The 15,049-nt window shown below is 35.4% G+C and overlaps 3 protein-coding genes across 3 annotated transcripts; 1 reads left to right on the top strand and 2 right to left on the bottom strand.

The window, feature by feature from the left end:
- Nucleotides 1-14: 14 nt before the first annotated feature.
- On the bottom strand, nucleotides 15-1,541 carry LOC145579926 (putative oxidoreductase At4g09670). Its single transcript, XM_081637234.1, has 2 exons — nucleotides 920-1,541; nucleotides 15-798 (listed from the first exon to the last, which is right to left on the bottom strand). Exons 1-2 carry the CDS (start codon nucleotides 1,397-1,399, stop codon nucleotides 178-180), a joined length of 1,101 nt encoding a protein of 366 aa, XP_081493360.1. The 5' UTR covers nucleotides 1,400-1,541; the 3' UTR covers nucleotides 15-177.
- Nucleotides 1,542-2,044: 503 nt separating this feature from the next.
- Nucleotides 2,045-7,071, bottom strand: LOC145579927 (putative oxidoreductase At4g09670). Its single transcript, XM_081637235.1, has 3 exons — nucleotides 4,916-7,071; nucleotides 3,313-4,002; nucleotides 2,045-3,149 (listed from the first exon to the last, which is right to left on the bottom strand). The coding sequence occupies exons 2-3, from the start codon at nucleotides 3,793-3,795 to the stop codon at nucleotides 2,643-2,645; spliced, it is 990 nt and encodes a 329-aa protein (XP_081493361.1). The 5' UTR covers nucleotides 3,796-4,002; nucleotides 4,916-7,071; the 3' UTR covers nucleotides 2,045-2,642.
- A 4,764-nt stretch (nucleotides 7,072-11,835) lies between these two features.
- On the top strand, nucleotides 11,836-14,379 carry LOC145578677 (uncharacterized). The gene is made up of 3 exons (XM_081635972.1): nucleotides 11,836-12,120; nucleotides 12,731-12,980; nucleotides 13,669-14,379. The coding sequence occupies exons 1-3, from the start codon at nucleotides 12,013-12,015 to the stop codon at nucleotides 14,031-14,033; spliced, it is 723 nt and encodes a 240-aa protein (XP_081492098.1). The 5' UTR covers nucleotides 11,836-12,012; the 3' UTR covers nucleotides 14,034-14,379.
- Nucleotides 14,380-15,049: the final 670 nt, after the last annotated feature.

Here is a 15,049-nt window from a genome sequence, read left to right as displayed (position 1 = left end):
ATACTCTGTATTACTGAATGTTGGATTTTGGTGACATTTTATTAATGAGATGAGATGATGACACTATCTTGTGAAAGAGACATTATGTTGTCCTTCAAAGAAAAAAAAAAAAAAGACATAATGTTGTTCATGTCCACTTGACTGAGCAGTTCGCAAAAGGTCCACTTGACAGTCTGCCTACAGATACACAGGTTTGTAACCAAGATCAACAGATTCCCTGATTGCATCTAAAACCATCTGAGTTCTTCTGCTAATCTCAGGCCACGTTTTATCAGAGCACTTCTCACAACTCTTGATTCCCTTTACAAGGCGAGCAAATTCCTGGACCATGAGAGCTTCTTGAGGAAGCTGAGACTCCACGACGACTTCCTTTGGTTTGACATTCCATCCAATCTGAAGATTCACACACTTTGCACCTGACGTGAGAAGAAAAGAGGCTGCTTTTTCTTGATAAGGGATCGCTAGATCATTTACGTGAACAGACTCTATCGAACCACACACGGTCAAGTCCATGGACACATGAGAAAGAAATGAGCAATAAAATGTTGCAATTGTCTTGGGTTCTTCCTCCCAGTGAAAGGAGGCAGTACAAGCCAATATGATGCCCTTTGAATTAAGGGTAACTTCAGGTAAAGCCGTTACAAAGTTTGGTAGTTTATAATTAACTGACCATAAGATCAGTCCAATGCAATACCAGCCTAAGTCACCAAGTGCTCCAAGAGCATCACATTCTGGATCTACCCTTATGTTGCTGTTCAGAAAATCTGATCCTGCTCGGAAAGACGATGTACAACTTATCTGAAAGATTCAAGGGAGCAAAATTAAGACATCCTTGTGGCAAAAAATCAAGTACGAAAATTTGACAGTTTAGGATCGTCACTAGACAGGACATACAACAATGGTGGTGCTCATATATTACCTTACGAATATGTCCGAAATTAGCTGAATTAGAGACAATCTGCTTCATTTTAGCTGTCCTAGGGTGATGATACCACATAGTTCCATCCATAAACTGTACCCCATTAACTTGACAAGCTTGTAATATTTGGTCAAGTTGAGCTAAGTTTAAGGCAGTAGGCTTTTCAAGTAACAAATGTTTCTTCTTAGAAGCAGCCAAAACAGCCCATTCAACGTGTAAACTTGTGGGCAAAGGCATATAAATTGCATCCACTTCTTGATCATCTAGCAACTCAATGTAGCTTCCATATGTCTTGATCAACTTCCCTTGCTCGTCTAATAGCTCGTTTTGTGTTGCAAATGCCTCGGCTTTTTCGAGTGTACGGCTAGCAATAGCGTGGAGGGTGGAGTTTGGGGCTAGCTTGATGGCTCTACTTATTTTTCTAGCTATCCTTGCACATCCCATTATGCCAAAACGTACTAGTGTTTGATTTTCTTCCATTTTTTGGTTGGTTTGGTATGTTTGGGAGTTGTTTGTGTAATTGTGTGTGTGTGTTTTCCTTTTAATGATGTGACATGGTGATAAGTGTATGGTTATGAATGAGGATAAGAAAACGTTGTTTAGCTAGTATCCAAACAATTTTGATGGTGCGAGGAGCTCCTAGTTGATGTCTTAGGAAGAGGGGTGTAACGTCCACTTATATATTTATACAGAGTGCCGTGCAGTGGTACGAGGGATAGGGATATATCAATTTCAATAATATATCAATAAAAGTCAAATTATTCATATTTGGGTACTCATATCCGACACGGATACGTGTCCAAGTGTCCGATTCGGCTATTTTATGAAAAGTTTCATTCTATGCTTTTAAACTAAAATGAAGTGTCCAAGTGTCATACTCATGTTTGAGTGTAGATTGTCAAAGATCCGACACGGGTACTTGAGGTAAAACGAAAAGTCCGAGTTACATAGAACAAAAGCTTGATTACGATTTTCTTGAGTTACTTAGAATTATTGTCTTCTGTTTGCAGTTCTTTTTTTGTATCTTAGATCATCATTTGGCATAGAGCAATTAAGGCAGGCCTTTTTTTTTTTCTTTCTTTCTTATTCATCTTTAATTTATAGTAGTTTTACAGAACATAAGTTCAATATGGAAAAGTAAGTTCAAATTAACTTGGGGAAGGATTTTTCAGGTGTATTAAAAAAAAAAAAAAAAGGGGATTTTAATATTTTCAAGTATTTACTGAATACTCTGTATTACTGAATGTTGGATTTTGTTGAATATTTTTTCGCAGAAAGGACCATTATACAATTATTACATTAAGGAGAATATATCTACCTTCAAAAGGCTAAAGTTTGTAATACAGACCCAAAAAAAACTACTCCCTCTATCCCTTTTTGTTTGCACCATATGACTCATAAAGCTCTCACATAAATTGGGCCAGTGGTACAAATAAAAGGGGACAGAGGGAGTATTAGCATAATAAAAGGCAGAAAGCAAAATTTAAAATTAATCAAAAAGCTAAGAAGTTAGCAACAATTATCAAATTAGCAGCAGCATCATGAAGAAGAGCAGCAGCAAAAGATGTTGCACAGTCATCATTTATTATTAGGAATCATCATTTTGCTGGTGCATTTGTAACTACAGATACACAGGTTTGTAACCAAGATCAATAGATTTCCTAACTGCATCTACAACCATCTGAGTTTTTCTGCTTATCTCAGCCCACGTTTTATCACAACTCTAGATTCCCTTCACAAGGAGAGCAAATTCTTGTACCATGAGAGCTTCTTGCGGAAGCTGAGTCTCCACGACAACTTCCTCTGCTTCGACATTCGATCCACTCTGGAGATTCACACACTTTGCCCCGGATGTGAGAAACAAAGAGGCTGCCTTTTCTTGCCATGGGATCGTTAGATCAGTCGCGTGAACATACTCAATCGAGCCACACACGGTCACGTCCATGGACGCATTAGAAAGAAAAGAGCAATGAAATGTTGCAGTTGTCTTGGGTTCTCCCACCCAGTCTAAGGAGGCAGTACAAGCCAAAATGATGCCCTTTGAATTAAGGGTAGCTTCAGGTAAAGCTGTTACAAAGGTTGGCAATTTATAATTAACTGCACATAAGATCTGTCCAATGTTATACCAGCCTAAGTCACCAAGTGCTCCAAGTGCATCAAATTCCGGATCTACCCTTATGTCGCTCTCTAGAAAATCTGAGCCTACTGGGTAACACGATGTACAACTTATCTGAAAATTTGACAATGTAGGATCGTCACTAGACATGATATACAACAAAAGATAACAATCGATCATTTAACGTTCCAAGAAACATATGCAACAATCAGAGATGAATATATCTAAATCCAAGTACATTCTAGTAGAGAAAAAAGTAAAAGTGAGAATAAATTACCTTATTAATGTGTCCGAAATTAGCCGAATTAGAGATAATTTGCTTCATTATAGCTGTCCTAGGGTGATGATACCACATAGTTGCATCCATAAATTGCACCCCATTAACTTGACAAACTTCTAATATTTGGTCAAGTTGAGCTAAGTTCAAGGCAGTAGGCTTTTCAAGTAACAAATGCTTCTTCTTAGAAGCAGCAAACACTGCCCATTCAACGTGCAAACTTGTGGGCAAAGGCATGTAAATTGCATCCACTTCTTGATCGTCTAGTAACTCAATGTAGCTTCCATATGTCTTGATCAACTTCCCTTGCTCGTCTAATAACTCGTTTTGTGTTGCGAATGCCTTGGCTTTTTCGAGTGAACGGCTAGCAATGGCGTGCAGGCTGGAGTTTGGGGCTACCTTGATGGCTCTACTCATTTTTCTAGCTATCGTTGCACATCCCATTATGCCAAAACGTACTAGTGTTGTTTGATTTTCTTCCATTATTTGGATTGGTTCGGTATGTTTTGGAGTTGTTAGTATGTATGTTTTTTTACCTAAGGTGCACTGGGGGGTAATATGGCAATCTCACACTCAAGTACTCCTCGCTTTCCCATCTCCAGCAGCACTAGCTACCAACACCACCACCACCAATGGTGACAACTTCCTCTCGACAATCTCAAAACAAACTTCCTCAGCTACATGACAAATCTGCATAAAGAAGGAGATTGAAGATCAAAGGAAAGAAGAAGAGAAGGAGAGATTTTTCATTTTGCTCACAATAACAAGTTAACCAATAACACCATTATCTAATTTTGAGTTGAATAGATATATCAAATCAATACTATTTTTTTATAAAATGGAATGACTCATTGAAAGCATTATTTTCTATTTGGCATTGGATATCAACAAAAATACACCCCACAACCCACAACCCCCACCCCCACCTACAAATGTTCATTCCAACAAACTAAATATACAAATGAAACTCTGAATATTTTCAGCAGCACCTCATTGATGTGATTCACAAAACTAGAGAAAAAACAAAAGTCCTTTCCACGTACTACCTCCGTTTCATATTATTTGCAACGATTTGACATAAAGCGTGAGCAAAAAAATATCTAATCATTACAAATAATACTACGTAACAAATGTAGTAGTGTAGTACTATATATATGCATAACTACAAACACTAGGAACACAAACAAAACTTTATCCAAAAAAAAACCCAGTAAATCCAAAAACTTACCACAAATCCACAATGCAATAATAGAAGCACACAAACTGACAACAACATGCATGCAGCCAAATTGCATCTTTAATTAACAAAAAAAAAAAAAAAAAAAAAAAAAAAAAAAAAAAAAAAAACCAAAATTATGAAGAACTTAAACAGAAAAATCAAACAACAAAGTAAAATTGCAAAACCCAACAACAGAAATAATACCCAAATTCTAAAAAGCTAGGATTTTGATAAACAACACAACATGTAAGTTCCCATATCTCGTAATTCGACCAAACCTACACATACAATCAATTCATAATCTGAACAGAAATTGAACAAATAAAACAGAACAAAAACAACTTACGAAATTTTTTTTTTTTTTTTTGAAAGGGAACAACTTACGAAATTTGCTAGTGGTGGAGGTGAGAAGAAATCGGCACGTTGTTGTTCTTGAAGGTGGGCGAATTTCACTAATGGAGGACGGTTTTTCGTTGGGAAATTGGCAAATTTGAGAGGGAAGAAATGGTAAATGGTGGAGTAGAGTACTAGAATTTACTATTGAGGGGTTTACTTTTTTTTTTTTTTTTTGAGGGAACACGACGAACAAAATTTATTAATCAAGGATTGAGGGGTTTACTTTAAGGCAAATTTGTCAGTTAAAAAAAAAAAAAAAAAAAAAAAAAAAAAAAACTTTTAAATGCCACATTATGTGAAAAAAAAACCTTTTAAAAGGTTTATGTTAAAAGAAAACCCAAAGTTAAATTTTTTTTTGTTCAAGACAACCTGTGCCTCTAATTCACTAAATTAACTCTAATTTCTTCTAATTATCCTCTAACTCTCACTTAACCATATCATAATTAAATTAATTTATAAAAAAAAAAAAGCAAAAACCACCGCCTCCACCACCAGCCAGCCACCATCGCCCTTTCCCCCTCCCCTGGCTGCAGCCCCCCTCCATCGACTGAGCCGTGCCGCCTTAAATCCCCCCCAACCCCAGCGATTCACCTCTTCCGCCGGCCGAGACGTCCATCAAATGGCGTTTAATTAGCTTCCGTCAACATTTTCTCTCACCTCATTCTTGAGCTCAATGTCATTTCCGACGAAACCATTAACACCGTCGCTAAAATCCTCTCAAACTCCGGCTTCAATTCCATGTCATTCACCCTCCCTTTCATCTCTCAACCCCTCATCTCCGTCGTCACTTCCATCACCCTCTTCACTCCATCCGACTCCTCCTTCTCACCCTCTAATTCCGGCCAAGCAACCCCCTCTCTCCTCCAATTCCATTTTTTACCTTTAATCCCTCTTATGGCGCCCAACTTCGATCCCTGCGCTCCCCTCTCTTACAATTCTCTCTCCATTACTTCTTCCGATTTCCGATGACAATGTCGCCATTAATGGCGTCAAACTCCACAGCTCCCCTGTTTTCGATGATGGGAAAGGGATGAAGGTTGGTCAACAGTGGAGGTGCGTCGCCGGAGTGAGGGTACAAAAGCGGAAGATTAGATGGGGAGGGGGGCTGCTGCCAAGGGATGGGGAAAGGGAAGAGGTGGCTAACGGGTGAAAGGGGTGGTGGTTTTTGGTTTTTTTGATTTTATTTATAAATTAATTTAATTATTAAGGGTTAAGTGAGAGTTAGGAGTTAATTATAAGAAATTAGAGGTTAATTAAGCTAATTAGTGGTATTTGGTTGTTTAAACAAAAAAATTTCACGATAGGGTTTTCTTTTGCCAAAATGATTAAAATCGGGTTTTCTTTTAGCAAAAAGCTTTTAAAAAGTTTTTTTTCGCAAAATGGTGCATTTAAAAGGTTTTTTTTGACAAATTTACCTTACTTTAACGAAATTTTGGATTTTAACATTAGTAAAAAAAACCCCAAAAAAATTGAAAATTTTACGGTAGTCTTTTAAAAAGTGATTATCATAAGCCTTATTATGTGACATAATTTAATTGGATGTACATTGTCACGTGGTTTTGACTTTTCAAAGCATATTTTAATTAAAATTCATTTTTGTAATTTCTGTTTTTTTTTTTTTTTCAAAAATTATACTTCGTATTTTATAATTTCTGAAATTCGTTTTTTAATTTCTTAATTTCATAAAATCAAATTTAAATCAAAAATCAAAAAAAATCAAAAAAAAAAAAAAATCTTCCTTCAGATGAAGTTCTTGACCTCTCAAAACCCAAGCAGAAGAAAAATACCTCCATGGATGAAACCCAGAAAGCTAATATAGGTAACTTACTGAGAAAATTAGTGGAAGCAAAGGTAAGAAGGTGGTTAAGAAAATTGTTTACAAGATTGAGAGGCTTCAACCTGGCAATGATTTGGTTGATACCCAGAAAAATAGGGATAATTCCCAGAGAATTTTGGATGATACCCGCCACCACCATAAAAACCCATATCGCCATCTCCCTCAACGCCGCGAAGAATGAAGAAATCGAAGCTTGTAAACGTGAGGCTGAGAAGGAGCGTGCTCGCCGCGATCGGCTTTACCGTAAAAACCATCTTATTGGTGGAGGACAACATCAACGCCGAAAGCCGCCGTGTTCAAATCATCAATGGAAATCAGAACAATGAATACCAGTTTTTTTAATTTTAATTGTTTTATTATGAATTTTTAATTTTGATTTCTGAAATAATTAAGAAATTAAAAATAAATTTTAATTAAAATATGTTTTGAAAAGTCAAAGATTATATGACAATTTACATCCAATCAAATCATGCCACATAATAAGGATTGTGGTAGTCACATTTCAAAATATTACTGTAAAATCATCAAAAATAGTTTTTAACACCCCTTATAATAAAAAAAAAATTATTGTAATACCAGATAAATTTTACAAAAATGGTTTCTACCACCACTTAACGGTTTCCGTCCAAAAATTCTGTTAAGTGGGGTCCACGGTGACACGTGTCACCATTTTACTTGTTTTTAAAAAATAAAAATAATAATTCCTAAATCTACCCAGCCCCACCATCTCCCCACCCAGCCACCTTCACCCAACGTAGCCGCCGGCCAAACATCGACACATCCCCTCCCCCTCCGTTACCTGATGCACCTAAACCCTCCCCCTCCCTAATCCGCCCCAAAACCACCTAACCACTAATGGCTGAAACCCTAAGTCGCAACCCTCTTTCCCCTAAACGGCCACAAATTCGGCCATTAATGGCTGAAATCGGCCCGGTTTTGGGGCTGAGTGGCCTTAACCGGTCGATTTCATCCATCAATGGCTGAATTCATGGCCGTTCTTGGGGCTGAGTGGCCTTAACCGGTCGATTTCGGCCATCAATGGCCGAATTCATGGCCGTTCTTGGGGAACGACAACTGTAGTTAGATGTTTTTGTGGTGGTTTAGGGCTGCGGGAAAAGGGTGGGGACGGGTTCATGTCAGTCGGTGAGGGAGGGGGAGGTGGTGCGCCGGTGGCTGTGGGTCAAGGTGGAGAAGAAGGTGGCAGTAGTGGGGCTGGGGTGGCTGGGTAGTTTTAGGTTTTTTTTTCTTTTTTTTTGGCCAATAATAAAGTGACACGTGGCTTCATGGCCCCACTTAACGGATTTCTAAACGGGAATCAGTTAAGTGGTGGTAAAATCCATTTTTTAAAAATTTACCTGATGTTAAAATTTATTTATTTTTTTTTATGGGGGTGTTAAAAACCATTTTCGGGTTTTTGTCTAGTATTAAAATCTAAAATTTCTTTACTTAATCCATTTATCCTTTTCTTCTTTTAAAACTTTTATTTTATTTTATTTTGTTCCAGCCGATTCATTTGAGCTTAGCTCCGACTAAATGTGAATCCGACCTGGGTTTCACACCTGGCTTATGTGGGTGAGTCTTCCAACAAGAGCTTTTTGCATTTGGTGAGACTCGAATTTGAGACCTCCCTTAGGCGACATCAAGTTACTTACCACTTGAGCCAACTCTTGTTGGTAAAAAAAACATTTTTTCTTCTTTTAAACCATTTTATACTTTATTAATGTTTGAGTAATGAGGTAAGAATGTAAGATTAGAGACCAGTTTGATTGTTTTGTCTGATTTAGGTCTCTACCGAAGAGATCAATTTTTTTTTAATAAAAGGTCTCTTTTATCTCTTCCTATCGAAATATATTGTGGGACAATAGAATGTTGGAGACCCATTATTTTTATTTTGACGAGTTTCTTAAAAGGGGTCCCTTTGCCACTTTTTGTAATAGTGAGAGAATGCCTCATAAAGGTGGGACCGTGGGATTATTAACTGCGAATCGGCTAAAGGTGAGATTATTATATTATTTTTCTTCCTTTTTTCACAAATTTATATATAGCAGCAATACACGGGGTTACTTCGTTAATATAAGGGATTTTCGATCAATGTTAAAGGGATTATTTCGACAATGTTAGGGTTATAGGGGTTAGTGTTATAAGAGTTACTCAATTAGTATAATAGGAGTTTACTTGTCAGTGTTATAGGGGCTGTTACTATTAGAACTAGGTTGCATGCCTAGATTTTTTATTTTTTTTTATTTTTTTATTTTTTTTAATATGAATTGGACCTAGCCCTTCCATCCGTTTTAAGCTCACTTGAGCCCATATTAGGCTTGTGGGCTAGCAAGTCAAGCTCAGTCCATGGCCCAAAGCCCAAAAAAGCACCACCCTGCCCTTGCCTTTTGTACTTTATATATTCCCTTTTTGTAAACATTCTACTATTTTTTAATTATACATGTTTTCCCATTTGGTCACTAACTCACTAGTGTATATTCATTTTCTTTTTTCTCTGGTCATTCTTTATGTTTCTAAGCTATGTCATTTTTTATTTTGGTTTATTTTGTGTTTTACCTGTAAAATTATTGGTGACAACTAATATGAATGTGTTTTTGGGCTGATAGATTAGCTTAGTAAATAACAAAAAAAAAAAAAAAAAAAAAAAGCCCGCAGGCCAATCCATGGACCAGCCTAACCCTCGAGACCCATGGGCCTGGGTTGTGCTTGGGCATTACTTTCAATAAGTCTTGGCTGCACTCTAGTGCAGCTAGGATAGCTGCAACGGGTCATGTAATATGAACATTTAGTAAGAAAATATAAACACGTAAAAAAATGAACATTTAGTAATAAAATAATGAACACGTAAAATAAAAACGAACATTTAGCATTAAAAAGTGAACATGTTAGATTATTTAGTATATTAAAAGTAAACATGATTATCATATAATCATAAAATTGATGGGTCATGGCCTTAAAGATGAACTAAAAAAAAAAAAATTGAACATATAAAATTAAATGATCATTTAGTAATAAAAAAATAAGCACGTAGAAAAATGAATATTTAGTAATAAAAAATAAACATGTCAAAAAAAATATGAACATTTAGTATAGTAAAAATGAACATTTATCATACAATCATAGAATAGCTGAATCATACCTAATAAAATGATCATTTCATAAAAATATATGCATACATTATATAAAATGAACATTTAATACAAAAAAAAAAAAAACACATAAACAAATGAACACGTTTAAAAAAATTATGAATATTTAGTATATTAAAAATGAACATGATTTTCGTATATTCATATGGGTTTTAAATCATTGTATATAATAATTAACAAAAAATAAAGATAAAATATATCATTAAATTATGCTCATTTTTTATATACTAATGTACATTTTTAGTTTACTAAATATTCATTATTGTACAAAATGTTCAATTTTTAAGTATTGTATGTTCATATATTTTTTTTTTATTTACAAAACACAAATTCGATTGTAATTATTTTAACTCTAAAATTTTGAATATCCACCTTAAATCTAATATTAGTTTATCATAGAGACAATAATTATCGATCTATAACCTAATAGATTAGGAAACACACATGCAAAATTGATAAAAATCAACAATTTTACAACATTCAAAACATTTATAATTAAAAAAAAAAAAACTCAAAATTACCTCAAACTTCACGATCGTGACGAAGATGATGATGATGATGATGATGATGATGAGATTGCTACAATGATGATGAATTGGAGAATATCTAAATTAGAAGGACAAACAAGTATAAAGATCGAAAGAAAGTGAGGTAAAAAAAAAAAATTAACTTTTAAAAAATAGGGGAAAAAAAAGAGGAGAGAGAAAATTTCAGATTGAGTAGAAAATAGAGGAGAGAGAAAATTAATAGAGGTAAGAAAGTAGAAGAGAGAGTTAAGATATAAAGAGGGGAAAAAAACGTATGTTCATTTTTAGATTAATATATGCTCATATATAGATGCAGTGGTGCAGCTACCTTAGCTACACAAGTGTGTAGCTAAGAATTTGCGCATTACTTTCAAAATCTGAGTTCGTTCCAACCCAATCAATGGATGATGGGTTGATCCATGGGTTAGACCTATGCAATCGTAAAGTCATGGGCTTGGATCACACCCCAGCCCAACACAGCCTAAAACCAACTTTTTCCCTATCCTTCTTGCTAAACTCGTTAGGATTATAAACTAGTTTCTTAAACTGATTTAGAATAATTTTCAGATTTTTTTGGAGCTATAGAAAGACATAAAAATATTACACCAAATTAATTAATCAATCCAACTTTGTCAACCCATTAAACAATCTAATCTATAGTTAAAGAACGATTAGGTTAATCAATCATTAGATTATTATGGTGGAACAAAGTCCAAATCATGTTTTTCTTATTCTACTTCACTAAACACTTACTCTTATAAAAGAGAGAAGATAAAATGGCTCTAAAATCAAAATAATTCGATTACAAATCCTTCCTAACTTGAAAATCTATTGACATTGCCTAAAATTCTAAAAGTTTTGCCGCCCAACTTTCCCTTTCAATATTTCAACTTCCCTTTTCTATTCAGCGAAATTTGCTAACTTTCTACAATACCACTATTGACGTACGAAGGGCATGTTCACATTTACTTAATTTCAGTTCAGTTCAGTTCCAATCAGTTCAGTTCAGTTCAGCTCCAATCAGTTCAGTTCAATTCAGTTCAGTTCAATTTCTAATTTCCCTCTCTCATAAAATATTCATTTCAGCTCAGTTCAGTTCAGCTCCAATCAGTTCAGTTCAATTCAGTTCAGCTCAATTCAGTAAATGTGAACAGGCCCGAAGTACTAATTTCTTTTGTACACTAAATATACATATAGACTTTTGTCCTTTTCCCATCATGCTATGGTGTGTACAATCTCACCTCATTTCCCCACCTTACCCCATTTGAAAAAAAAAAAAAAAAAAAAAAGCATTCTGACTGATGTGAAAAAAAAAAAGGTGTAATATGAGAATTTCCCGGTATTTTCAAGTCTGGAAAAATCTAGACTTCAACCGAAACCTCTTTCTACATTATTTACTACGGAGTACGTAATTAACTTTCTCAAAACTCCCATTTTCCACTTACTTCTACTATTCTTCATTTTTCTCTCCAATTTTAATCATCATCTTTAATTATTGAAATTCTCCAACAAATTAGGGTTTTTGATTCCTTTGATTTTTTCTTCTGTTTCTTGAAATTTGAGGGTCAATTAATGGAGGATTACAATGGATTTAAGCTCAAGAGGAAGGATTTGGAGGAAGTTAATGATGATTTCTCCGATTTTTCTCTCTCTTCTCCTGCTCGTAAAATCCGTCGTTTGGTAATTTTCTCTCTCTTCTTTTAGTAAATTGAAGTGAATTTGATGTTACTTTCATTTTCTCTCTCCTAGGGCTCTGATTTTAGCTTGATTTTGCATCTTTGATTCTGGAAAATCGGACAATTGCTGGTTTTTTAGGCTCTAAATTTCTAATTGATCTTAATTTTTTTGGTTAATTGTGCATTTTTATAATCTTTAGGCTTGAGCTGTATAGCAGAGATGTTAATTTGCTCTAATCTTGTTCTTCTCTTACAGTAGCAGTTCAATTCCCTAATTTAGCTTGTTAAATTGTTGTTCAGTTATTTTTGCAGGAATTGTGTGAAATTGAGTGGACTTTATATTTATAGAGTTTGGTCTTGGCAATTATTCATTTAGATGTCTAATTCACTGATGATCAGAAATAGGTTAAGAATTAAGTTGGTAGTTTCTAAATTAAGTTTCGAAATTAGAGGCGTAATTAGGATGATTTAACGAATTAAGTCATGGTTTGATGATTGTGGTTAAGAAGATGGTGTTTAGTTGAGTAATTATGTCATTTACTTACTCAGAATGAACTATTTATTCATTGGTTAAGACATAGTTGTTTTTAATGTTGGAATTTGGGATTGAGTAGGATGCTGATTTGCCGCCAATAATTGAAGATGAGGAACTCGATTTTCAGCCGGTTTACGAGCAATCGTTGCCTCAGAACAACATCTCTAGTGGTTTGGGAGATCAAGTGAATCCACTGGACATTGAGGAGCTGCCGTCTATTCCTGAGAATGAAGAGAAAGCTATTGTTCTATTCAAACCTATGAAGGATCATAGTGTTTTCTCTCAAGGGAATTTTTCCGTTGATCCGAATTTGGTATCCTTTTTTAAAAGTGAGTTATCTGTATAACTTAACTTACCCAGTTTCTGTTGTTTGTGTTCAACATTTAGTAATCTTATTTTATAAATTTTTTATTTATCATATGTTGACCATTTAGTGTTGATGACTACTATAATACTGATGCTGGTTCTGTCTTGTGGTAGTTTGTTCTGATAATAAAGTTGCCGGGACAGGATTAGAATGCCTTGCTTAGAGCGGGATTCATACTTGGAGTTTGGGATGGTTGCTTCCGTTCTTGTTTTTATATGAAGTAGGACAAACTAATAATTTGATCTAGTTGGAGAATGATAATACTAAGACATCAATGGTTCAATGTCATATGTGTTTGTGATGGTGAAGTATGGGCTTATCGCTTAGATAAGGTTTTGATAGGATGCCTGCTAATTGGTGCAATTTTAAGCTCGTGTTATTATTTAGTTTAGTGGCAATTGTCTTATACAATGCGTCCTTGATGCTTGATTTCCTCAGTATTTAGAGAATGATTGCTGTTAGTTTGCTGGATATTTAAACAATGTTGAGTTCTGTGTTTTTTTGCTAGTCTCAATACCTTTTCTTTTTCTGTTTTCTATTTTCTTTCATGCGAAGCACTGAAACATCTTACATATGATCTCTACTAGTAATTTATTGAGTGAATGTATACAACACAAATGACTGAGTTGTTAACTTGAATCTTTTAACAGATCAAACTTTTTGGAACAGCCTAAAGTCTGGTGGAATTAACGACGAGGATGAAGCGAATGAAAATGACCTTGAGGAGAATGGATGCAGGGCGGTCATCCCTTGGGTGCCATCTCAGACTGTCAACCCAGTATCACAAACTCTTGCTTCTCAAACAGAGGTGTCAGAATCAATGGATGCTGAAGAGATGGAAACAGCAATGATGGAAGTTGAAGATCAAGATGCTGCAAATGTTGGAATAGCAAGTGAGTACAGTAACCTTCCTAATTTTAACGAAGGCTTGCAACATCAATGGCTTCAACAGCAACATTGCATGGTTCCTCAACCTCCTCAGTATACCTCAACTCCAATTGTGTGGTACAGGTGAATAAGTGACAGATACCGTCAATTATCAATGTACGTAGTAGGTCGAAAATGTAGGTTGAATTTTGAGGTGAAAGAAGATTTGAGCAGTTATGGTCATGAATTGAAGGGAACTTTCACTGCTACAAGTGTTCCCAAGTGTTCCCTAGGTTGATGGGAACTGTTTTTGATGTAGAAGCAGAATTTTTTTTATGATCTGTCGTTTCTATCTAGTGGTGAGGAGGATCTTGGAGGGTAAGTGGGGTTGTTTAGGTTGCTAGAAAAGCATGATTTTGCAACCAGTTTGTATGTTCATGTCCTGATCGATTGTAAATTTTAATGGATTTCTTCAGGATTTACACAAAGTACCAGTATATGATTTGGCTCAAATCCAGAATATTGTCGTAATTGCTTGATCTTTAAGTATCTTGGTTTATGGGTGTGTATGCTAAGGCCTAAGGTCCTATAACCTTTACCATTTCATATAATGCTTCTTTGATTCTTTCTCCCTCTGCTAATTTTTTCAGTCATGGGGGGTCAATGAATTTGTGCATAAATACCTTCGTATCCATATGCAGCAGCTGAGGCAAAGAATAATAGCCGACTTCCAAATGGGAAAGTACAGCTATGGTAGAAAACTAGAGACCGTGATCGATCAAAGGTGCAAAACCTGTCATTTTTTTTTTTTTTTTTTTTTTTTTGTTGTTCTATCCGATTCACCCTTTAGGCTAATCCGGATTCGGGGATTAGTTTTGGGTGGTTAGGTTCCAGTCCCCTTCCAATTGTTGTTGCGAGGGATCGAACACGGGTCCTCTCTATCAAGTGTAGTGACTGTAGTCCCAATCACCTTTAAACCAACAACCAATTGGTGCAAAACATGTCATTGATTATAGTAAGTTAAAGGACAAGGAAAGATGATCTGGCGTGTTCCCTAAAACCATCAAATAATAAGTTGCAGTGATTTCTCTAAAAATTGATATCATTAATTCATAAGGTCCTATGTCAAACCATTTTAGAATCTCAAGGTTGATTCGAATTTCT

The sequence above is a fragment of the Chenopodium album genome, chromosome 14 (assembly GCF_948465745.1).
Source record: "Chenopodium album chromosome 14, dcCheAlbu1.1, whole genome shotgun sequence".
NCBI classification, from domain to species: domain Eukaryota; kingdom Viridiplantae; phylum Streptophyta; class Magnoliopsida; order Caryophyllales; family Amaranthaceae; genus Chenopodium; species Chenopodium album.
This window is presented reverse-complemented; position numbering and strand designations above follow the sequence as displayed.